General features: G+C 38.0%; 1 protein-coding gene across 1 annotated transcript in view; it reads left to right on the forward strand.

Annotated features, from left to right (window-relative positions):
• Positions 1 to 26,975, forward strand: part of CHD5 (chromodomain helicase DNA binding protein 5) — a 584,561-nt gene that overhangs the window by 404,818 nt on the left and 152,768 nt on the right. Inside the window, exons 13-17 of the mRNA XM_053690398.1 lie at positions 47 to 178; positions 1,859 to 1,967; positions 13,887 to 14,078; positions 22,199 to 22,399; positions 23,394 to 23,531. Of these exons, the coding sequence (XP_053546373.1) occupies positions 47 to 178; positions 1,859 to 1,967; positions 13,887 to 14,078; positions 22,199 to 22,399; positions 23,394 to 23,531 (772 nt within the window). The remainder of the gene's footprint in view (positions 1 to 46; positions 179 to 1,858; positions 1,968 to 13,886; positions 14,079 to 22,198; positions 22,400 to 23,393; positions 23,532 to 26,975) is intronic.

The following is a 26,975-nucleotide window of genomic DNA, read 5'->3' on the forward strand; positions in this document are numbered from 1 at the left end:
TTCAATACATTTATATTAATGCACAATTTTTTTCCATTTTCTACAGCTTTGATAAAAAAGGAGATGTCCATTATCTGATAAAGTGGAAGGATTTGCCCTATGACCAGTGCACTTGGGAATTTGATGATATGGATATTCCAGAATACGAAAATCTGAAAGAGGCTTATTGGGATCACAGGTATTAAACGACCAGTTTTATGTATGCATAATATATATGAGTCATTAAGGTCTTATTTGAAAATTAATAAACATTGTAAAAAGCATTTAAAACTGTCCTTGTGCTGAGTCAATCCATCTCAATTGGTCGAACATAGGTTGCTTGATTATTTTTAATTGTTCTGACCATTTTTAATTTTCTGAATATTTTAAGTGATTACCTCTATATATTGGATTTGCAAAACCACCAGTCTTCTTAATTTTATTTTACTTGGTTTAACCATGGTGGCCATCTTTGTGTCATGGTAGACAACAAATTTTGGTTATACAGGTGTTTATGGAAACCTCAATATCTCAGTTCAGGTTGGTCCTAGCTCCTTGGAACAAAAACTGATCTCTAGAGCATATTGAACGTTCTTGTTCCCTAGACTTAGAACTTAAAGGGACATGAAACCCAAATTTTTTCTTTCACGATTTAGAAAGAGCATTCAATTATAAACAACTTTCTAATTTACTTCTATTTTCTATTTTGCTTCATTCTCTTGGTATTCTTTGCTGAAAAGCATATCTAGATATGCTTAGTAGCTGCTGATTGGTAGCTGCACATAGATGCCTTGTGTGATTGGTTCACTGTGCGCATTGCTATTTCTTCATTAAAGTATATATAAAGAATGAAGCAAATTAGGTAATAGAAGTAAATTTGGATGTTGTTTAAAATTGTATTCTCTACCTTAATAATGAAAGAAAATGTTTGGGTATAGTGTCCCTTTAAGTCCTAATGTAATGATCAAGATCGCTGAAAGTTCCACTTTTGCAATTCCAAAAAAATAAAAATTGATCTAAAACTTCACAGTGGCAGACTGTCTGCCAGTACCTAAGATGGTGGGTGACCAGTGTGGGTCAGGGAGGGAAGATAGCTGTTTTAGAGAGAACCTAGCTGTTTTAGAGAGAACCTTACAAGCTACCTGATTAACCACCCCTTCACTGCCGGGTACTTCAGAAGTGTGGTGTGCAGCTGCAATTAGCAGCCTTCTAATTACCAAAAAGCAATGGCAAAGCCATGCACGTCTGCTATTTCTGATCAAAGGGGCTAACAGAGAATCTTTTACAACCATTTATGTTGTGACTGCACAAGCGGTATGTAAATAATTTCAGTGAGAATCCCAAAGTTTGTTTGTTTTTATTTTTTTAATATGATCACATTTGGCAGCAAAACTTTGGCATGAAATATACCAAAATGGGCCTACATCAATACATTGGGTTGTCTACTAAAAAAATATATATAGTTTTTAAAGGTAAACCTAAAAAACACAAGGCTCAAACACAAGGCAAGAATGCTAAAAATTCTCCGGTCTTTTGGACGTTTTCCTTTGAAATTCCCAGTCCTAAAGTGGTTAATTTATATAATTAAAATTGTCCAATATTTATTATTTTTTACAAATGTGCCAAAACATTTCTTCATCCTTATTTTTTGCTTTTATTTTTGAATTAAAAGTAATTTGAGTAGCCTTAGCATTTTTTTTATTGTTTAAATGATGTAATAGTGTAATATGAGCGGAAAAATCCGACATGTGCAAACAGCCATGATAAACGCTGTATCGCTCACTAGTAGCTCTCCACTTTTAATCTAGCCTTATATGGGTGTTTTTAAGTTTAAGAATAAGTTTAAGCATACTTGTCAAAAAGATTTTTTTCTTTAAAGGGCATTAATGCTGGGAGAAGATGCACGGCCTCCAAATATCCTTTTCAGGAAAGGAAAAAAACTGAGAGAAGAAAAACTGGAAAAACCACCTGTAACACCAATAGTTGATGTGAGTTTATATAATTTATAGGTTTCTATAATGTCCCCAAATACATTTAAAAGTTCAAGAAAATGGCAGCACCACCTTGATATGCAATAAATCCTCTTTATTCTTTGTGTAGGAGCAGGTACAAAATGACTACGTTTCGGGTCATTTTGTACCTGCTCCTACACAAAGAATAAAGAGGATTTAGTACATATCAAGGTGGTGCTGTGATTTTCTTGAACTTTTGTATTATCCAAAGGTTTTTTCAGTGACATGGGGGCATGCACACCTGTTTGTTTGTTGTGCTGGATTACATTTGATTTTGCCCAAATACATTTAAGTTATCCTTTTTTATTATTTCATTTTTATTTTTTAAAACCATTTAAGGAAAAATATGGCTATGTTTTTATTTGAAATTAATCTCTATTCAACATATATTACATAATCATGGTATCAGTTCATTGTTTGTTATTTCAGGCTAATGCCCAGATTTATCAAATTGTCAACAAGTTTGCATCTTGGAATTGCAAACATAATCACTGCATATTAATAGTATTGATAATGACTTTGATGTTTGAATCTGTCATGGCCATATTACGGGAAGAGCGCAAAATTGTGCTTTTGCAATCGGTATATTTGCGCTCCACTCGTAATACCAGTGCAATTTGTTATTCCCAAGATACGGCTCACTTGATATTCTTACGATGCAGCGTCTCTATAAGTACAGTGCTCGTGCAGGACCAAACTTAAGCAATGCATTTGAGCTACTGTCAGCCTTTCTCAAGCCTTAACAATATCCGTTCCTCATTTATTATTTATAGGAGAAGCGTTTTCCAGTCTGTATGTGAATATAAATTAATTCATATAAAATTGTATGGAAATTGGCTCATGAAAGTTAATAATTTAACATAACACAAATTAATGAATATTATATAAAATAAATGAATAGAATTGTATAAAATTAAAATTAATAAATTTATATAAAATTAATAAAAAATAATAAAAAATAATATGTGAAGAAACACACAAAAATATATACAAGGATTAATCACAATTAAATCAATATAACAAAATTCATAAATCAGTGATTCCTCAATGAAAAATAACCCAACTTCTATTTGACTTTTATTATAACTCGCTCAAAGTTCTCACTCCAATTTTACTCAAACTTTAGTTAACAGACATCCAAACAAATTACCTACTAGTTACTTTAATAAACTTGAAATGTCCATTTCTAATTTCAGTACCTTAAGAGTTAATGTATCCAATTTGAAGACCCATTTACTCTCAAGCTTTAAAAGCTCATTATGTAGATCACCCCCACTCCAATTTTGTTTCAACCTAGCAATACCTGTAAATGTGAAACTCTTCAAATCACATTTATGAAATTGTGTCAAATACCTTGTAATTGGTAGGTCTTTATTTCTATCATCCTTAGCATATTGTATTGATAGAATATGTTCCCTTATGCGCTCACGGACTGGCCTTTTATTGTTAACTAGTACTAAAGCCCGTGTACACGGGCCATTTTTTGCAGTACAGCGGTCCCACCCCTTGCTCTCTCCCCCCTCTCTTTTGCTCTCTCTCCCCCCTCTCTTTTGCTTTCTCTCGACCCTCTCCTTTGCGCTCTCTCCCCCCTCTTTGGCTCTCTCCCCCCTCTTTTGCTCTCTCTCTCTCCCCTTTCTTTTGCTCTCTCTGCCCCCTCTTTTGTTCTCTCTCCCCCCCTTTCTTTTGCTCTCTCTGCCCCCTCTTTTGTTCTCTCTCCACCCTCTTTGGCTCTCTCCCCCCTTTCTTTTGCTCTCTCTTCCCCCTCTTTTGTTCTCTCTCCCCCCTCTTTGGCTCTCTCCCCTCTTTTGCTCTCTCTCCTCTTTGGCTCTCTTTCCTCTTTTGCTTTCTCTCTCCCCCCTCTTTGGCTCTCTCTCTCCCCTCTTTGGCTCTCTCTCCCCTCTTTGGCTCTCTCCCCCCTCTTTGGCCCTCTCTCACCCCTCTTTTTGTCTCTCTCCCCCCCCCCTCTTTGGCCCTCTCCCACCCTCTTTGGCCCTTCTCCCCCCCCTTTGGCTCTCTCCCCCCTCTATTTGGCTCTCTCCCCCCTCTTTGGCTCTCCCTCCCCCCTCTTTGGCCCTTCTCCCCCCCTCTTTGGCCCTTCTCCCCCCTTTCTTTTGCTCTCCCCCCCTCTCTTGCTCCCTCTCTGGCTCTGTCTTTCAAACCCTTTAACTCTCTGACCACGCCCCCATCACGACACCCTTCCGGCAACGCCCCTCGCCACACCCGGCCACGCCCCTCACCATGTCCGGTCACGCCCCCACCGCGACGCTCCTGTCAGCCACGCCCCCTGACAATCCGCTTCAGCCTTGCTCTATGCTGAGTGTCAGGATCCAAACGGCCAGGTATGTTTGTCATGTGCAGTCTCTACTGCGCATGACTGCATCTGACAAACATACTTGGCCATTTATTATATAGGATTTCATATTCTAAAATAGTATCACTTTTTAGACTATGGCAATATTTACTGACAATTCTCTCTATTATAGTGTGATTGGCCCTGTATTGTGTTATGAATGGGATATTAATCTTCTCAGATTCAACATTACATGCTCTCTGATTTTCCTTATTACCCTCCAAAAGGTTATCTCTGTTTATACCATCTATTTCTAATCAAGTGCTTTCTATAAGCCCCTCATCATATGCTCGTTCTTCAAAATGTTCTGCTAGTATTGCATATAATAATCTTCAACATTAGAACAGTTTTTCCATAATCTTATTATCTGACCTTTTAGGATATTATATTTCCATGATTCAAAATGGCAACTAATTGAATGTATGTAGTTATTTGCATCTATTGATTTGAAATATGTTTTAGTATTAATTCTCCCATTTTGAATGTAAAAATACATAAATCTAAAAAAATAACTTTTACTAGTAAATTTTAAATTAAGATTTTTCTGATTCCTTTGTAAAAAAAACCCCCATCAAATATTCTCTAGTTTATTTTGTTGTACTTTTCATAGAAACATTTGATCATGTTTGTGACAAGCTGAGCGTGATAAACATAGATGTGTTGAAGTTATTCAAATTTGTCTTGCATGCAAGCCTATAGTAACCAAAGATGTCATTCATTCAGGTGAAAAAGAGATTTCGCAGCTTGCCACTTTTCAGGTGAGATTAGTTGACACTCACACTGGTTAAAGTAATTTAAGGGACAGTCTAGGCCAAAATAAACTTTCATGATTCAGATAGGGCATGTAATTTTAAACAATTTTCCAATTTACTTTTATCACCAATTTTGCTTTGTTCTCTTGGTATTCTTAGTTGAAAGCTTAACCTAGGAGGTTCATATGCTAATTTCTTAGACCTTGAAGCCCACCTCTTTCAGATTGCATTTTAACAGTTTTTCACCACTAGAGGGTGTTAGTTCATGTGTTTCATATAGATAACACTGTGCTCGTGCACGTGAAGTTATCTGGGAGCAGGCACTGATTGGCTAAACGGCAAGTCTGTCAAAAGAACTGAAATAAAGGGGCAGTTTACAGAGGCTTAGATACAAGATAACCACAGAGGTTAAAAGTATATCAATATAACTGTGTTGGTTATGCAAAACTGGGGAATGGGTAATAAAGAGATTATCTATCTTTTAAAACAATAACACTGTTGTAGACTGTCCCTTTAAGGCATAAAGGACAGTATTTTGGTACTGTTGATACATGAGTTGACTCATACCTTTATCACACTTGTTGCAGCCTGGAAAAAAACAGTAGCCATAAAAAGAGTTTTAGCATACCAGGGATGGCCTAGGTCCTTGACTCGAGAGGCTCAAGGGAATCTCTCACTTTAATGTAAATGTTTATTATAGATTCCCTATTTAGGAGACATCTTGGCAGGAAAACCCTTTACACACTCCCATGCCTTCTCTGATGGGCAAGTAATGCCGCTTCTTGGTTTTCACAATCTTGTCTCCTACATAATTAATACATTATAATTGTTTTGGGAGTTTAGAGTCGCTTACTATTGTGGTTTCCAAAACATGTTTTTGATCTCCTGTTGTTTACTATGGATTTCGCTAACTTCTAGGTGTAGAATGCATGCAGTTTTTTGAGTTGAGGTTCGACATCTGTTAACTGTAATTGAGACAATGGTAACTTTGGATTTTTGTGTTTTACAAGCAAAAAAAGCTAAGGGCTACAATCTGCTGAACTCAGACACAGATCAAATGTGTGTGAATGAGGTTTGCTCCATCATTTGTGCAAAGGAATGTACTTATGTTTTTGTTTTGATTAAGATTTAATGACTTTGAAGACCTGTTCATGCATCATGTTTCAGACAAACTTCTGCACTGACTGACTGCTGACAGCTTGATATGGGACTGAGTATAAAGCAATAGTTGTGAAAAGACATCAGATAACTTAGATAGAGAAATAGTATTGTAGGTAGATCAGTAGAGATGAAAAAAGAATATGTGTCCATTTAGCAAAAATAAAAAAAAAGTTGTTTGATGATTTTAAAACAATCTGTTTCATTTTATGGTTACTTTGATTTAACTTTTTTTTTTTTTACTAAAGAAGCACTGTTTGATATCCTTTTAAGAAACAATTGTTTCCTGGTTTAATAGAAAAATAAAGATATAGGTACAGGTAGTGACGTGATATAAAGGAAGATCAATAGGAGATCATACACAGTTTACCTTTATATATGGGAGGTCTCATGCAAATGAAGATGCATATATACAAACATAAAAAGAGAGGCGTTAGGATTTTGCTACCCGCTGCCTCTTACCTGCTATTTCCTCTGCTTATTCTGTTCCTTTTCACCATTTTTATCATAGTGCTCTCATGATTACACTCAACTTTCAAAATCTAATTTTTTCCATTTCCTTCACATATAGATATATTGAAATGTTGTTTTTTCCCCTTATTTAAACATTCTACATGGGGATTAAATGTTGTGCTTAAAGTTTGGAAACAGATAAGTGCTAATAGACAAATTTTGAAATTATTGATAACAAAGAAAAATTAAGAAAAAATGGTAACTCAGAGATGAAATAAATCATAGCGATAATAGCTTTGGTACGTGTGTTTTTAGGTGGATAAAGATATGAGAAACATCAATAAATGCATTGTAGAAACAAAAGTTCCTTTGAACACAGCTAATGTTCTAAATTGGTTAGTAGAGTAGTTTGCTCACAGAATTACATAGTAAGGGGCCGATTTATTAAATGTCGGACAGACATGATCCACTGTGAAATGCTTGTGCCATACCACTAGCAGGGGTGTCAATCATCCTGATCGTATCCGATCGGAATGATTGCTGTGCGCCACCTCAGAGGTTGCAGACGAGATAAGGAGCAGCAGTGTTAAATTGGCCCCTGAATTTCAATACTTCCACTAAAACAAAGCATTCTTGGTAATGATATGAAACAAGGCTCATAGTATAAGACTAAACACATTTGTGCTCAATACTTTATCTCCCTCTTCAATCTCTCGGTTGTACTTTAGCTAATGTTCTATGTAAAACGTATACTTTTAATTAACTTAAGATTCCCAGTTGTCAGTAAAATAGCTTTCTTCTGCTTATTTTGAAAAGCACATTGGGAACATAAAACAACATATGATTGATTGTGTTTAATACATTTTTTTAATATAAAGTGCAATGCACAAGGTTGTCTAATCCCAAAAGTACAGTATTTCCTGTCCTTCGCAATATTAAAAAACAAAGTCCCTCTCACCATAGTTTCTGCCTAGCTTAACCCTTTAAGGACACAGCTTTCAGTTTGCTCAATTGTTTTATGACGGATAAATTCCGTCATATGTCCTTAAGAGGTTAAACACAAAATGGTATGATAAAAGCTGGTATTTCACATGAAGAAAACTAACTTGATGTTGTATCACATTAGAAAGAGTGATACAATTAGTATTAACTATTAGAAAGTAGAATAGCTGAAAAACATATAGTAGTTTAAAAAAGTAAAAAAAAATTGCAAATGAAAAATAAAATGTTTTTAAAAAAACTGAAGGTTGCTTTTTTAAATATGCGTTACCTATCATCCAATGAGCCTATGGGCTCCATGTACAAAGCAGCGAAAGCACATGCGAGCCTGCTTCCTGCAATGTAAGAAGCAGCGGTCATTAGACCGCTGCTTCCAATACTCTTTGCCACTTCTGATGTGGCGGATGGAAATTACCTGAACTTGCTTGCTCAGGGTGATTGACAGGCCCTTTTTGACGTGATTGGTTGCGTGAGAGAAGGGACGGGCTTTACACGTTTATTTGAGCTTGTAATAAGACATACAGTAAGTGGATGAACAGGATCCACTGCCCGTATGCTGTGAATGCGAGCGGACAACTTCTGAAGTTGAGAAGCTTGTCCTCTGGCTTATAAAACATGAAGCCCTAGGGGCCAAATTATCAAACTCCGAATGGAGCTTGATGCCCCTGTTTCCGTGCAAGCCTTCAGGCTCGCTGGAAACAGCAGTTATGAAGCAGCGGTCTAAAGACCGCTGATCCATAACTTGTCTGCCTGCTCTGAGGCTGCGGACATCAATCCACCCGATCCTATACGATCGGGCTGATTGACACCCCCTGTTAGCGGCCACGAATCTGCAGAGGGCGGCATTGCACAAGCAGTTCACATTTATTGATGTTCAGCGGACATGATACGCTACATTGTATCATGTCCGTCCACACTTTAATAAATCAGCCCCTTAGTGTGAAGTGCACAACTGCTACAGCAGTATTAATTTCATATTACTTTTAAACAGTTTCCCTTTATACCCTGGTAGCCATGAAAGACTACATCATATTGCACATTGTTCTGGCTTAAAAGACATATCTAGTCAAAATTAAAATGCACAACATTTCAATTTAGATTAGAATCTTTTTTTCCCAATACATATGTATTTGCAACAAAAACCTGTTCACAAACTTTATCATTGTTTCATTGATGGTATTTACTGTGCAAGCGGCATGTGAAGCATATATCTGTATGCCATACATACTTGTAAAGATCTCCTGTTATACAATGCACAGAACTCATAAATGCACCATTGTTCAACTTCAAGAACGTTTTATTAACTGAAGACAACACACCCATTTCACTGTAATACCTCATGCTTGTCCCTAGTGTTAGAATATATGAACTGCAACAAAAATAAACAGCAACAACTGGAAGAAACCATTATGATATATTCATTACATCAATAATATATATATATATATATATATATTAGAATATAAAGAAATATACATTTAACAAAAAAACAACAACAAAATCCCCCCAAAGCACACAGTTATCTAGTGGCATAATCTTCCCAATACTTTGGCTTGATTCTCCATCCGTATCTGGAGAATCTACTGGGTGGCTCAACTTGTGCTGTTTCTGTCATGCTAGGAAGAATCACATTGGAGCTGTGATCAGAGAGTTGTGCAGTTGGTGTTGTACTAAGTCATTGTCCCTCCTGTATGTCCACATGTCAAGCATCAGTTGAGCTTAGAGTCTCATTTATATCACTATGTGACATCCTTGGTGGTACATAAAGCTCTGCATCTGAAATATTTGTAACTCCTGTATTTGTACTTCTGTTATGACGCAGATGTATTCTGTTGCACCAGTAATCTTTGCCGTTCTCGGTGTGGACAATGTATGAGCGTGGTGCACTTGTTAGCACTGCAGGTTTACATCTTCCTTCCAAATTTTGCACCCTTACCCTATCACCAAGCTCACAAGGTTTTAGAAATTTAGACCCATGATCATAGTAGTGTTTCTGCCTTTAATGATTCCACTCATTGTTTTACCATTGCAGGATTCTGTACTTTGGGGGAAAGTTGTGTAGGTGTTGAAGGCAAAACTGATTTCAAACGTCTACTCATTAGTAATTGTGAAGGTGATGCAAATCCATCTATTGGGGTGTTACAGTAGTTTAGAATACACAGATATGATCTTGATTAGTTTGGGCTGCTTTTTCCAAAATTTTCTTTGCAATTTGTACGTATTTTTCAGCTAAGCCATTTGACTGTGTGTAATGTGGGCTGGACAATGTGTGTTTGAAACCCCATTCTTTTGCAAAGTTTGAGAATTCCATTGAGGAGTACTGAGGACCATTATCTGATATTAACTCATCGCATATGCCATGTCTTGCCAAGATAGATTTAATGACATTTATCACTGCAGTAGACTTAGTGTCTCTTAGTTGAACTATTTCAAAGTAATGACTATAGTAGTCTGCCATTATAAGATAGTTGTTATGGTTCCATGTAAATAGGTCTGATGCAATTCTTTGCTAAGCGCTCTCTGGCTATACTTTAGTTACCATTGGCTCCTTTTGGTTTACTCTTTGATTTTCTTGACATCTTGCACAATTATTGACCATGTCTTCAATCTGTGAATTCATTCCAGGCCAATAAAAGAGATCCCTAGCACGTCTTTTACAAAAGGCTATTCCAAAGTGCCCTATATGCAGTTTTCTTATTATTTATTTCCTGAGCTCCGGGGGAACCACAATTCTCTCCCTTTCAAAAACAATCCAATCAATTATTGACAGTTATTTTCTTACATTCCAGTAAGCTTTTAAATCAACAGTCACTTTGGCTTTTGAGTTTGGCCATCCTTGCCTGATTATTGTGATCAAGTTGGCCATAGTTGCACCCCTTTCTGTTTTTAGCTGTATTTCTTTAAGTTTCTCATCAGTAGCAGGTAATTGTGAAAGTACAGAGTGCACATGCTCTTCCAAGTCCCTTTCCTTGTCTTGTGCAGGCTTAAATGTCCTTGAAAGCATATCAGCTACTGGAATTATTTTGCCAGGTACATATACTACATGCATATCATATTTGTGTATTCTTAGGACCATTCTTTGCAGCCTTAGTGGAGCAGACATAAGTGGTTTTTCCATGATGCTCATAAGTGGTTTATGATCTGTCTCAACTGGGATTTTCTGCCCATAGATGTACTGATAAAACTTTTCACAACCAATTACAATGGCCAACATTTCTTTTTCTATTTGGGCATAGTTGTGTTGCGTAGAAGTCATAGATCTGGAAGCATATGCAACAGGCCTCCCTTCCTGCATTAGCACTGCTCCTAAACCGAACTGAGAGGCATCAACCTATATTGTTACCTCCTTCTTGGGGTCAAAATATTGTAATCCAGTTTCTGATGAACACACAATAAGACCTTTGACATCTTCAAAAACATTATTTATTGAGTCATTCCAGCTCCATAGTGCATCCTTTTGGAGTAGTTCTCTTAGTGGAGCTGTAGCTTCTGCTAGTCCAGGAACAAACCTTGACAGATAATTAAACATACCCAGAATGGTTTCTAATTCCTTCTTAGAGGTAGGAGGCTCCAGATGTTGTATTGCTGCTATTTTCTCTGGGTCTGCTTTAAGCCCATCTTGTGACAGAATATGACCAAAATATTTAACTTGTGTAACACCGATTTGCATTTTACATGGGTTTACATGTTTCTCTCTCGACACCGTTCCAATTGTGCGCACAGATTTTAAACAAGTTCTTCCTGTGTAGATCCATATACCAGAAGATCATCTATGATTACATCTACACCATGAAGGCCTTCAATGGTTTCATGTGCTTTTTTCTGAAATATTTCTTGTGCTGAAGCAATACCAAAAGGAACTCTAGTAAAGCACCATCTTCCAAATGGTTAATTAAAAGTGGTAAGCCTGCTGCACTGTTCATCTAATTTGAGCTGCCAATATCCTGACTGAGCATCTAATACGCTGAAGAATTTTGCATGTGCTAACTTGTGTGTGATGTCATCTAGAGTTTGAAAACTGTAATGCTCTTGCATGATTTGGATTAATGCATATTCTTAAAGCACCTGAATATTTCTTTTCTGCTGCAACCATTAAACTCACCCACTCAGTGGGCTCATCTACTTTTTTCAGCACTCCTAAATTCACCATGTGATCCAGTTCCTCTTTGAGTTTGTCTTTTATGACAATTTGAATCCTTCTTGGTGAATGAATTACTGGATGTGCATCTGGTTTTAGTTGAATGCTGCATTCACCAGGCAAACATCATAGCCCTTGAAACACATCTGAAAATAGCTCCTCAACTTGTTGCTTAGTTAAACCTTTGTCATACTGATCAACAGTCATTACTATTTTTATAAGATTTAGTTGTTTACAGGCACTTAATCCTAGAACAGGCTTTGCTGGGGTGTCTATAACATAAAATTACAAATTAAGTTTTATGTTTTGTAACATGCATTGATATGAGCACTTTCCCAGTACATGTAGCCGGTGTCCTCCATAACCAACAGGTTTTGACAGACCAGACTTTTCAAGCTCACATATGTTTGCCAGCTTGTCATAATATATGCTAGCAGGAATACAATTTACTTGTGCACCTGTATCAATTTTGAATTGAATTGGTATGTTTTGTGTGCTCACAAGAATCTCAACATATACTTTATCTTGTTCTACATTTGTTTTATCCACTATAGCTAGAAATACTGTACTTCGATCAATGTCACTATCAGTTTCATTTTCGTCTTGCTCCACTTGATTCACTGACTTCCTATACTTTATAGTGTTGTTTCTGCACACCCTGGAAACATTGTTGTTTTTCTGACATTTGTAGCCTATTTTTCCCTGGGCTGAACACTGTGTATTCTTAGTGTGTTTTGTACCACATTTAGTACAGCTTCTGTAAAGAGTTTGCTCTGCACAATCCTGCATGTTTTTTGCTTTTTTGCCATGAGTCGGATTACTTTCACTTTTCCTTTGCACCATGTGTAAGACTTCTGTGTCTGTGTCACTATGAATTAACTGCATGTGAGCTCTGGATGTTTCATATGCTCTAGCTATTTTTACTGCAAAGTTTATGGTTAGATCCTCTTCTAGCAGTAATTTTTCATGTACTTCTCTATAATTTGATCCCATCACAATTCTCTTTTATCTCATCATCACAGTCATGAAAGGCTGTCTTTAGTTATGAGATTTAGCTGTGTGACCCACTCATCTATAGATTCTGTTTTACCCTGTCTTTCAAAAAACACTTTTCTCTGTACAGTTATGTTTTATTAGGATTACAGTATGCCTCAAACTTCTCAAATAACACCTGGGGATCCTTTTTACCTTCAGCTGATATAGCTCCACTGGTACTCCATGATCTGCATATATATCTGCCTTTCTCTCCAATGCAAATGAGTGTGCAGCCTTCTTCTCCTTTGTCCACTTGTCATCATCAGGTCCAGCAAATAATAATTCCATGAGCTCTCTCCATCTTGTCCAGTGCTCACATACATTGCCTTTATCAAAGTCCATAGGAGGCACTTGCTTATCTGCTTGCAGCCATGAAAAAACTTACATAAATCTGTTTACTCCTGACACCATTAAAGATTTCCTGTTATAGAATGCACAGAACTCATAAATACACCATGGTTAAACTTCAAGAACATTTTTTAACTGAAGGCAACACACCCATTTCACTGTAATACCTCATGCTTGTCCCTAGTGTTAGAATATATGAACTGCAACAAATATAAACAGCAACAACTGGAAGAAACCATTATGATATATTCATTACAATACTTACATTCACAAGTTGTGCCTACTTAGCGAGCTGATCGGGGTGTATTATTGATCACATGTACCAGATCACTGGCACATCTCTGGGAAAGCGCAACCTTTTGTTGCAAGAGACCTCTGGCTATATGCTCTACAGGTTGTGTGCACAGTGAAAGCTACCAGTTATTGTATCCGCATTTACTAGAAGCATTTTATTTTAATAAAAGTGTTTTGCATAAAAAAATATTTTAATCAGAATTTCTATTTAATGTGATTGGTTTATATTGTACCAGTTAAATACAGCTGTATTTCATAAAATACTTATTTCTTGATAGAGATAGTACAAAAAAGATGTGGCCTTAATTATTTGTAAACTGTGAAACTATAATATAAATAGCACACTATGTGTCACATTTTCTTTACAGCCTACCGTTAAGTTTGACAAGCAGCCATGGTATATTGATGCAACAGGTGGAACTTTACATCCTTATCAGTTAGAAGGACTTAACTGGCTAAGGTTTTCCTGGGCGCAAGGGACTGATACCATCCTTGCAGATGAAATGGGACTAGGGAAGACTGTTCAAACTATTGTGTTCCTCTATTCCCTTTATAAAGAGGTACGTTTTTTTTTTTACTTTTCATGCAGCATCTTGTGAATTCAGATATTCCAAATGTACAGAATATATTGAGGACCTAAATGACACTTCAATATTTTGTTGTAAAGTGATATTAAAATGCAGCTCACTGAAGTTTTCATGACTTTGCAATAAGTACATACAGGCCTGTATTTGTCTTTTAGTTTATCAGATAGTAAAACCTTTACAACATAAATAGAATATGTTTCACCTGATGAAACCGCCATATTTGTTGCTCACAAGGGCAGAGAAACGCGTTGTGATTGAGCTTTACATATCTTAATGCTGAGATGTTATGTATTTTTGGAAGAGTTTCTGTTTTAATCATTTTTTATAAATATGATTGTACAAGAAGTTGCTGCTAGTCTAGAGTGAGTTAGCTAGATGACCCAGAATGCTTATAGACACTATTGATTTGGTGATGGACATAATCTGAGTAAACTTCAATCAAGTGGCTTTGGTGCTGTATAAGTTTTAAAAGGAAATGAATGGCGCCTAAACTTTTGTTTTGTGGACACCCAAACGTTTTTTTATATGTAGGTACAATCACTTATGGGGGATGGTTGTGGACCACCTATGCTAAAACAGCTTAAAATAAAATTAGATTTCTTCTATAAAGGTAAGACAAGTCCACGGATTCATCCTTTACTTGTGGGATATTATCCTTCCCTACAGGAAGTGGCAAAGAGCACCACAGCAGAGCTGTCTATATAGCTCCTCCCTTAGCTCCACCCCCAGTCATTCTCTTTGCCTACTCTAAGTACTAGGAAGGGTAAAGTGAAAGAGGTGATAAAATATTAGTTTTTAATTTCTTCAAGCAAGAGTTTGTTATTTTAAATGATACCGGTGTGTACTATTTACTCTCAGGCAGCAGATGGATGAAGACTGCTGCCTGGAGGATGATGATCTTAGCATTTGTAACTAAGGTCCATTGCTGTTCCCACAGAGGCTGAGGAGTACAGGAAACTTCAGTGTGAGGAACGGTTTCATGCTATGCAGCAATGAGGTATGTTCAGTCATATTTTTCTGGAGAGACTGTGTATTTCAGAAAGGCTGACATTATACCCAGGAGGGTAAGGGTAAGCAGTAATCCTAGAGCTAAAAGAAGGGCATTACTTAGTTTGCATATGGGGCCAATTACTAATATGGTTGACACTGAATGGCAAATGTTTGTGAGCAAACGTTTTTTGATTGGGAGTGCTTTAACGTTTTTGTGGGCAATAAATGTTTTGGGCAACTTTATTAAGGGCACACATGGCTTAACTTTAGGGTCTTAGAACCCACATGGCTAGTTATAACCGCTCTGGTGCGGTTCTTTAAGGCTGAGGTAACATCGAGTGAGATGGGCGGGGCCTATTTTCGCGCCTCAGATGCGCAGTTAGTTTTGTCAGCAAGCAGCAAGCTCTAACTCCTGAGGGCCCTGGTGTATGTTTTGGGCCAAATTGAAGCTTTTACCCAACACTTTCGATCCCTGAGGCCAGGTAGGGCCACAGCAGGGCTGTGGCAAGGTGCTGAGAGTGTTTTTTTCCGGATCTGGGCCTATTTTCGATCCGGTTTGGAAATTAAGGGGTTAATTGTTAAAAAAATTTGTGGTGCAATCTTAACTACCTATAGTGTGTCTACATACAAAATTTTGAAAAATTTGGTGCATGTTTAGGCTGTTTTGCAGAATGTGTTTGCTTTTTTTCTCTTAAAGGCGCAGTACCGTTTTTGAAGATTGTTATTTTTTTCACTAAATAAAGTGTTTTCATGCTTGTTTGTAGTCATTACTAGCCTGTTCAACATGTCTGACATTGAGGAAAGTCAATGTTCAATATGTTTAGAAGCCATTGTGGAACCTCCACTTAGAATGTGTCCCTCATGCACTGAAAGGTCAATAAATTGTAAAGAACATATTTTAGCTACTAAAAGTATGTCGCAGGATGATTCTCAGTCAGAAGAGAATCAAGTTATGCCATCTAATTCTCCCCAAGTGTCACAACCGTTAAAGCCCGCACAAGCGACGCCAAGTACTTCTAGTGCGTCTAATTCTTTCCCCCTGCAAGATATGGCCGCAGTTATGAATACTAGCCTCACAGAGGTTTTATCTAAGCTGCCTGGGTTGCAGGGGAAGCTCAGCAGGTCTGGTGTGAGAACAAACGCTGAGCCCTCTGACGCTTTATTAGCCATATCGGATGTACCCTCACAATGTTCTGAAGTGAGGGATTTGCTGGCTGAGGGAGAGATTTCTGATTTAGGAAATATGTTCCCTCAGACAGATTGAGATATGACGGCTTTTAAATTTAAACTAGAACACCTCCACTTATTGCTCAGGGAGGTTTTAGCGACTCTGGATGATTGTGACCCTATTGTAGTTCCAGAGAAATTGTGTAAAATGGACAGATTCCTAGAGGTTCCTGCCTACACTGATGTTTTTCCGGTCCCTAAGAGGATTTCGGAAATTGTTACTAAGGAGTGGGATAGACCAGGTATTCCGTTCGCTCCCCCTCCTACTTTTAATTAAATGTTTCCCATATCAGACGCCGTGCGGGACTCGTGGAAGATGGTCCCTAAGGTGGAGGGAGCTATTTCTACCCTGGCTAAGCGTACAACTATACCTATTGAGGACAGTTGTGCTTTCAAAGATCCTACGGATAAAAAATTAGAGGGTCTCCTGAAGAAAATATTTGTTCATCAAGGTTTTCTTCTCCAACCTATAGCGTGCATCGTTCCTGTAACTACTGCATCGTCCTTTTGGTTCGAGGCTCTGGAAGAGGCTCTTCAGGTTGAGACTCCATTAGAGGATATTCTGGATAGAATTAGGGCTCTCAAGCTAGCTAATTATTTCATTACAGATGCCGCTTTTCAATTGGCTAAATTAGCGGCGAAGAATTCAGGTTTTGCCATTTTAGCACGTAGAGCGTTATGGCTTAAGTCCTGATCTGCTGATGTGTCATCAAAAGCTAAGCTTTTAGCCATCCCTTTCAAGGGTAAGACCCTATTCGGAGATCATTTCAGACATCACTGGAGGGAAAGGCCATGCCCTTCCTCAAGGTAAGACGAATAAGATGAGGACCAAACAAAATAATTTTCATTCCTTTCGAAACTTCAAAGGTGGTCCCTTTTCCTCTTCCCCTGCCGCAAAGCAAGAGGGGAATCTTGCTCAATCCAACTCAGTCTGGAGACCTAACCAGACTTGGAACAACGGTAAACAGGCCAAGAAGCCCACTGCTGCCACTAAGACAGCATGAAGGGGTAGCCCCCGATCCGGGACCGTATCTAGTAGGGGGCAGACTTTCTCTCTTCGCTCAGGCTTGGGGAAGAGACGTTCAGGACTCCTGGGCTTTAGAAATAGTAACCCAGGGGTATCTTCTAGATTTCAAAGATTCTCCCCCAAGGGGGAGATTCCATCTTTCTCTATTGTCTGTAAACCAGACAAAAAGAGAGGCGTTCTTATGCTGTGTAGAAGACCTATATTCCATGGGAGTGATCTGCCCAGTTCCGGAAACAGAACAGGGGCGAGGGTTCTACTCTACTCTACAATCTGTTTGTGGTTCCCAAATAAGAGGGAACTTTCAGACCAATTTTGGATCTCAAGATCCTAAACAAATTCCTCAGAGTCCCATCCTTCAAGATGGAGACCATTCGGACTATTTTGCCAATGATACAGGAGGGTCAATATATGACCACCGTGGACTTAAAGGATGCGTATCTACAGATTCCTATCCACAAAGATCATCACCAGTTCCTCAGGTTCACCTTTCTGGACAAGCATTACCAGTTTGTGGCTCTTCCCTTTGGGTTGGCCACGGCTCCCAGAATTTTCACAAAGGTGCTAGGGTCCCTTCTGGCGGTTCTAAGGCCGCGGGGCAGAGCTGTGGCGCCTTATCTGGACGATATCTTAATCCAGGCGTCAACTTACCAACTAGCCAAGTCTCACACGGTCATCGTGTTGGCTTTTCTAAGATCTCACGGGTGGAAGGTGAATGTAAAAAAGAGTTCACTTATCCCTCTCACAAGAGTTCCATTCCTGGGAACTCTGATAGATTCGGTGGACATGAAAATTTTTCTGACGGAGGTCAGGAAATCAAAGATTTATCCATCTGCCGAGCTCTTCATTCCATTCCTCGGCCGTCAGTGGCTCAGTGTATGGAGGTAATCGGTTTAATGGTAGAGGCAATGGACATAGTTCCGTTTGCTCGCTTGCATCTCAGACCACTGCAACTTTGCATGCTCAAACAGTGGAATGGCGATTATGCAGATTTATCTCCTCAGATAAATCTGGACCAAGAGACCAGAAACTCTCTTCTTTGGTGGTTGTCACAGGATCATCTGTCCAAGGGAATGTGTTTCCGCAGGCCAGCGTGGGTCATCGTGACGATGGACGCCAGCCTATTGGGGTGGGGTGCAGTCTGGCATTCCCTGAAAGCACAGGGTTTGTGGACTCAGGAGGAGACTCTCCTCCCAATAAAAATTCTAGAACTGAGAGCGATATTCAACGCACTTCAGGCGTGGCCTCAGCTGGCGTCGGCAAGATTCGTAAGATTTCAGTCAGACAATATCACGACTGTAGCATATATCAATCATCGGGGGGGAACAAAGAGTTCTCTAGCGATGATAGAGGTTACCAAAATAATTAGATGGGCAGAGACTCACTCTTGCCATCTATCAGCAATCTATATCCCAGGAGTGGAGAACTGGGAAGCGGATTTTCTAAGTCGCTAGACTTTTCATCCGGGGGAGTGGGAACTCCATCCGGAGGTGTTTGCACAATTGATTCAGCAATGGGGCACACCAGAATTGGATCTGATGGCGTCTCGTCAGAATGCCAAACTTCCTCGTTATGGGTCCAGGTCAAGGGATCCTCAGGCAGTACTGATAGATGCTCTGGCAGTACCCTGGTCATTCAACCTGGCTTAGGTGTTTCCACCATTTCCTCTCCTTCCTCGTTTGATTGCCAGAATCAAACAGGAGAGAGATTCAGTGATTTTCATAGCACCTGCATGGCTACACAGGACTTGGTATGCAGACATGGTGGACATGTCATATCTTCCACCATGGAGTCACTGAGACAGGACCTTCTGATTCAAGGTCCGTTCCAGCATCAAAATCTAGTTTGTCTGCGACTGACTGCTTGGAGATTGAACGCTTGATCTTATCCAAGCGGGGGTTCTCTGAGTCGGTCATAGATACCTTGATTCAGGCTCGAAAGCCTGTCACCAGGAAAATTTATCATAAGATATGGCGTAAATATCTTTATTGGTGCGAATCCAAAGGCTACTCATGGAGTAAGATCAGGATTCCTAGGATTTTGTCCTTTCTCCAAGATGGATTGGAGAAGGGGCTATCAGCTAGTTCCTTAAAGGGACAGATATCTGCTTTATCAATTCTACTGCACAAACGTCTGGCAGATGTTCTAGACGTTCAGTTGTTCTGTCAGGCTTTAGTTAGAATCAAGCCTGTGTTTAAACCTGTTGTTCTGCCATGGAGTTTGAATTTGGTTCTTAAAGTTCTTCAAGGGGTTCCGTTTGAACCTATGCATTCCATAGATATTAAACTTCTATCTTGGAAAGTTCTGTTTTTAGTTGCTATCTCTTTGTGCTCAAAGAGTTTCTGAACTATCTGCATTGCAATGCGACTCGCCTTATCTTGTTTTCCATGCTGATAAGGTGGTTCTGCGTACCAAACCTGGATTCCTTCCTAAGGTTGTTACTAATAAGAATATTAATCAGGAAATTGTTGTTCCTTCTCTGTGTCCTAATCCTTCCTCTAAGAAGGAGCGTCTATTGCACAACTTGGACGTGGTTCGTGCTTTAAAGTTTTACTTGCAAGCGACCAAAGATTTTCGTCAAACATCTTCTTTGTTTGTTGTCTATTCTGGGAAACGTAGAGTTCAAAAATCTACGGCTACCTCTCTTGCCTTTTGGCTAAAAAGCATCATCCGTTTGGCATATAAGACTGCTGGACAGCAGCCTCCTGAAAGAATTACAGCTCACTCTACTAGAGCGGTGGCTTCCACATGGGCTTTTTAAAATGATGCTTCTGTTGAACAAATTTTTTAACGCTGCGACTTGGTCTTCGCTTCATACCTTTTCCAAATTTTACAAATTTGATACCTTTGCTTCTTTGCTTCTTCGGAGGCTGTTTTTGGGAGAAAAGTTCTTCAAGCAGTGGTGCCTTCTGTTTAACCATCTGTCTTGTCCCTCCCGTTCATCCGTGTCCTTTAGCTTTGGTATTGTAGCCCACAAGTAAAGGATGAATCCGTGGATTCCACGGCCCGCCCTGTCATTTTAAGACAGATTATATTTTTTTTATTTAAACTCAGTCACCTCTGCACCTTGTAGTTTCTCCTTTCTCTTCCTGTACCTTCGGTCGAATGACTGGGGGGTGGAGCTAAGGGAGGAGCTATATAGACAGCTCTGCTGTGGTGCTCTTTGCCACTTCCTGTAGGGAAGGATAATATCCCACAAGTAAAGGATGAATCCGTGGACTTGTCTTACCATAGAAGAAATCAATTTATCAGGTAAGCATAAATTTAGTTTTTAATCATATTTTAATTATACATTACAACAAAAATAAGTTGATAATTGAATTGTAATATATACTACTCAAATTTAAATAAAAAAATAAATAAATAAAAAATCTTCAAGTACACATAATGTAGAGAAGTGTGGAACTGTTTTTATCATTAACAAATTACTGATGTCGTTTTTCTGCTCAGTGGTGGTGAGGGCCTCTCACAAATCCTTGATGAGCCCGGCTGCATCTGCTGACAGATATGACATGGGGAAGCAATAATATTAAGTTTATTTAAAAATGTAAACCAGAGTGGTGGGTGAGATTTGGAGACCAGTACAGGCTAATTGCATAGTCGCGTTTTTCAGACAAACTGGTTGTTGTCTAGTCGCTATTCTTGTGTTATACTGGTCCTTATAAGTCTTTGACCAGAGTAAATTGTATAGTTGCCTTTTAATAGCATTTTAGATTACAGTTTTTGAAAGTCAGATGTACAAGGGTGTTGTTGTACGAACCCCTATATCATACAAATGCCTACAAAATGAAAGAATGAAAAATTAAACTTTCATGATTCAGATAGATCATACAATATTAATAAACTCTCCAATTGACTTCTATTACCAAATTTGCTTAATTCTTTTGGCATCCATTGTTTGCAACAATGCTTATATTAATGTTAGACAATGTTGCAAACAGTGCTGTCACCGAATGCTAAAGACACATGCAATTTTGAGGACTATGCTGTCCCTTTAAAAGCTATACCAAACGTGAGTATTCCCTTGGCGAAATGTCTATTTTTTCAGTTGGGATATGCAGGATAAAACACCATTGTGGCATATATATTTTAGTATTTTCTTTCTAAGGTTCAATCAAAACTGAAAAGAACTATCACTAAGGTTTCTGGGGTTATTTGGAACTTTTAGAACATATTCTTTTATCAAACTTATAAGATTGTTTAAACATTGAGATAAATATATTGTTTTCTGATTATATATTTTTTATCATATTTATCACATTTTTGCACTATGTTCCAGACAGAAAGTTGCAATACACTTAGCTCAACTGCAACAAATAGAAATAAAATGATGTCATTATGAATCGTGGATGCATTACTAGATTTTATGGTGTTATATCAAAGTAGAAAAATATTTAAAGTGATTGTAAAGTTTAATGAAAAAGTGCCTGGTATCTTTCATTCATTAAACTTTACAATGACTCTTATTTTTTAAAATACTTATCTTTCTTTATGGAAAACAGACTCCTGCTGTAGTTAGCATACCGATGACGAATCTGGCTTCCCCAAATCATTGTGTACCCCCTTTGGCATCCAGCTCACGGGGCACGCAATGATTGGTGGAAGCCAGATTTGTCATCACTGTGCCAACTACAGCGGGCGCAGGATCGCCAGTACATTTTCCATAAAGAAAGATAAGTATTTTAAAAAATAAGCGTCATTGTAAAGTTTATGGAATGAAAGTGCCCCTGTTTTTAAGATTAGTTTTAGAGACCAGGCACTTATTCATTAAACTTTACAATCACTTTAACAAATGAAGTTTTCTATTTATCTTTTCTTTTTAATTCATTATTACTTTTTACATTTTATTTAGGGTCATTCTAAAGGTCCGTATTTGGTCAGTGCCCCACTTTCCACCATCATCAACTGGGAGCGTGAATTTGAGATGTGGGCACCAGAGTTTTATGTGGTAACATACACCGGTGACAAAGACAGTCGAGCCGTTATCAGAGAAAATGAGTTTTCTTTTGAGGATAATGCTATCAAAAGTGGAAAAAAAGTGTTCAGGATGAAAGTAAGGATACTAATATAAAAACACAGCTGGACGTTTGATATACTTAGCTGGTGGCCAATAACACATTACTTATTCATAGCTTATTCAAAACTGTACTGTTTACATAATGAATATACAGTAGGACTTTGTAATCATAGTCCAGTACCGCTAATATTGCCCAGCATGCTTTGTGTTTACCTTGTATTCAAATCATACATTTTTACATGCACTGATCAGAATAACATCTCAGGAATAATTTGTGACTGAAATGGTATATTCTGCACGGGTTAAGAAAAAGGTTATTAGAAATAGCTTTAAAATACTTACAATCATTAATAGAATAATGAGTGCTGTAGAAGTTGAAAATTATATATATATATATTTGTGTCTGTTGCATGTTTCTCCGCACACTCTGGCAATTGCCTTCAATTTTTTTCATAACTTTGTTATTGTAATATGAGGGATTTTGAATTACTGTGCAAAAAAAATCTAGTTCTAGCAGTTTTTATTGTATTTTATAGTAACTACATTATAGTGACTTGTCTTATTTTTATTGCTAATATTTTGTGAGAATACACCATATACAGGTCACTGAGTAATATCATTTCTTTATGGCTGATTACTGTAACCAACCACCAAGAAGCTTCTACAACACTTTTATTTATATTATATATATCTATTTATGTTTTAGTCTAGAAACACAAGTTTCTATTTCACACTGATCTGACAGTTACTATTCAAAAATGGTCTCTGTCAGATGTCAATGCAGGTGTGCTACTATTGCCTGTATGCACATTGGCCACGTTTACTGGTGGCAGCCATCTTTGAATGGCCCTGCTAGTACTTAAAGGAGTCATGATTTTGTGAAACAAGACTGGGGGTGGGGTGGATGGGGCCCTTAACCTTTTTTCGAGGGCCCCATGAGTTATCTGACTTCCCCTGTCCTTTAATAATTTTGTGGTTATTGCATACAAGAATATGCATATATTAAATATTTATTTTTAATTTCTTTTAGAAAGAAGCTCAAATAAAATTTCACGTATTGCTCACATCTTATGAACTCATTACTATTGACCATGCAATTCTGGGATCTATTGAGTGGGCATGTCTTGTGGTGGATGAGGCTCACAGACTGAAAAACAACCAATCAAAAGTAGGTATTGTGTGCAGTGTCCAGAACATTAGGTTCTTGTTAATGATTATTTATAGGTGAACTGAAGTAATTTACTTTTCTTTTGCACTTGCGAGAGTATTTTAAAAATGTTACAGTTACTGCTTTTGCATAATAAACATTATTGTGGAGATGTGTCCCTGTCAACCATTAATAGTATGGCTGTTGCCCTTATCAGACAAAGAGCAATTGATCCTTGGGGGAAAAAAACATGATTTAGAATTGATACCTTCTGGCTTGTTCATGATGATACAATAATGAAACAACGTTCGACATAATATGGTATAATAAACAACATTATATATGTGTATATAATATATATGGTTTATTGGAAAAAATATATATCAGTGTCCTCCACAGAAAATGTTGTCAGCCGCGTGGCATTATGAAGTAGCCGGGTGGGGGCAGTGTAATATTTTCTAATATTATACCAATTTCTGCTCTCCAAAGCACAAAAGAATGGCACAATTTAACAAAAATAGATTTAATGATAATTGGGTGCTTAATATTGGCTCCAATTTTAGCCAGGGATGATCAGTAAAATCAGCCTGGTGGTGCACCCACTAAAAAGGTCCTGGGGAGAACACTGTACATATATATATATATATATATATATATATATATATATATATATATATACACACAGTGGATATAAAAAGTCTACACACCCCTGTTAAAATGTCAGGTTTCTGTGATGTAAAGAAATGAGACAAACATAAATAATTTCACAACTTTTTCCACCTTTAATGTGACCTATAAACTGTACAACTCAATTGAAAAACAAACTGAAATCTTTTAGGTAAAGGGAAATAAAAATAAAAAAATAAAATAATATGGTTGCATAAGTGTGAACACCCTTGAACTAATACTTTATTGAAGCACATTTTGATTTTATTACAGCACTCAGTCTTTTTGGGTATGAGTTTTTCAGCAAGGCAAATCTTGACTTGGCAAGATATGCCCACTCTTCTCTGCAAAAACACTTTAAATCTGTCAGAATGCGAGGGCATCTCCTGTGCACAGCCCTCTTCAGATCACCCCACAGATTTTTAATTGGATTCAGGTCTGGGCTCTGGCTGGGCCATCCTAAAACTTTAATCTTCTTCTGGTGAAGCCATTCATTTGTTGATTTGGATGTATGCTTTGGGTTGTTGTCATGCTGAAAGATGAAGTTTCTCTTCATGTTCAGCTTTCTAGCAGAAGCCTGAAGGTTTTGTGCCAATATTGTCTGGTATTTGGAACTGTTCATTATTCCCTCTACCTTGACTAAGGCCCCAGTTCCAGCTGAAGAAAAACAGCCCCAAAGCATGATGCTGATACCACCATGCTTCACTGTGGGTATGGTGTTCTTTTGGTGATATGCAGCATTGTTTTTACGCCAAACATATCTTTTGGAATTATGGCCAAAAAGTTCAACTTTGGTTTCATCAGACCAGAACACCTTTTGCAACATGATTTTGGGAAACTTCAGATGTGTTTTTGCTAAATTTAGCCGGGCTTGGATGTTTTTTTTTTTGTAAGAAAAGGCTTCCGTCTTGCCACTCTACCCCATAGCCCAGACATATGAAGAATACGGGCGATTGTTGTCACATGTACCACACAGCCAGTACTTGCCAGATATTCCTGCAATGTTGCTGTAGGCCTCTTTGCAGCCTCCCAGACAAGTTTTCTTCTCGTCTTTTCATCAATTTTGGAGGGACATCTAGTTCTTGGTAATGTCACTGTTGCACCATATTTTCTTCACTTGATGATGACTGTCTTCACTTTGTTCCATGGTATATCTAATGCCTTGGAAATTCTTTTGTACCCTTCTCCTGACTGATACCTTTTAACAATGAGATCCCTCTGATGCTTTAGAAGCTCTCTGCGGACCATGGCTTTTGGTGTAGGATGCGACTAACAAAATGTCAGGAAAGACCAACTAGAACAGCTGAACTTTATTTGGGGTTAATCAGAGGCACTTTAAATGATGACAGGTGTGTACTGACTCCTATTTAACATGATTTTGAATGTGATTGCTTAATTCTGAACACAGATACATCCCCAGTTATAAAAGGGTGTTCACACTTATGCAACCATATTATTATTATTTTTTATTTCCCTTTACCTAAAAGATTTCAGTTTGTTTTTCAATTGAGTTGTACAGTTTATAGGTCACATTAAAGGTGGATAAAGTTCTGAAATGATTTATCTTTGTCTCATTTTTTTACATCACATAAACCTGACATTTTAACAGGGGTGTGTAGACTTTTTATATCCACTGTATATATATATATATATATATATATAAAGCCCAGCACTCGCTTACAAGCTCTCAGCTAAGGATAAAAGCAAAACTGGAAGAGTTAGTTACCGCATCTGGCCAAATGGGACAAGCCCAGGTACCATGTCAAGGTCTCTTCCAAAACCTGGGTCCCTAATACAGCCATACAAAAATATATCAGCCGGGTGGTGCACCCGCTAAAAAGGTCCTGGGGAGAACACTGTACATGCTTAGAATATGTTGGGCTACATTAAAACTTGTATGTAAACACTAAATAAATTCTAGACAGAATGATGCATTCAAAGCATATGTTAGCCTGCCAATAATATGCAGGTGTATTTGTTTAAATTGTTTTAGTTGTTTAAATATTGAAAATCTAAGTGTAAAGTTTTAGTCTTCATAAACCAATAGGTGCAGCCTTTCTCCTGAGGCCAATTAGGAATAGTTACAGTATAAATGGGTCACTAGAGTGTGCAATGGCTGTGTGGAAAATAAAGCTACAGCTGCTATACTAAACTTGGAATTTTTAAATAAATTATAAAATTGCATGCTTTATTAATCATAGCAGTGTTACAATGGCTGCTGTCTTCAATATAAACCCCCCAAATGTATCGCTAATAACCTAGTCTGCTTGGCTCCTAAGATCTCCCACATGCCAGCAAACAGTTCATTCAATTACATGGCTAAAGGCAGCAATATTATACTGTAGACATTGATATTATTCTGTGCAGTGCACACAGGCGCTCGTGTATATCCATTCGTGACCTCTCTGGGCAGACGTTTTTTTTACACATGTGCACATTACTCCCTCACCGGCACACACATGCAGAGTGTAAAGAGCGTGCATAGCTTTGAACTTCTTTGTATACGTCTGTACCAATGTGCCAGTCATGAAAACAATTCCCTTCCGATAAACAAAGCAGCTATATAAAAATTGCCAGGTGTGTTTTTAATTTAATAACATTTGTTTTATTGGAAAACTACTTTATAAACAAAGAATTAAGGAATCATTTTAGAGGGAATATATTGAAGACAGGCAGACACAATGCATAGAAGGGCCCTGAGCAGGGAAAAGGGGGGGGGGGGGCTCTCAGGGGCTTTACCACTTGCTGGAAATTAGAAATCAGAAGCTGTTGAGGATTACAAGGGCCAATAAAGAATGT

This window comes from Bombina bombina, chromosome 8 (genome assembly GCF_027579735.1).
Source record: "Bombina bombina isolate aBomBom1 chromosome 8, aBomBom1.pri, whole genome shotgun sequence".
NCBI classification, from domain to species: Eukaryota; Metazoa; Chordata; class Amphibia; order Anura; family Bombinatoridae; genus Bombina; species Bombina bombina.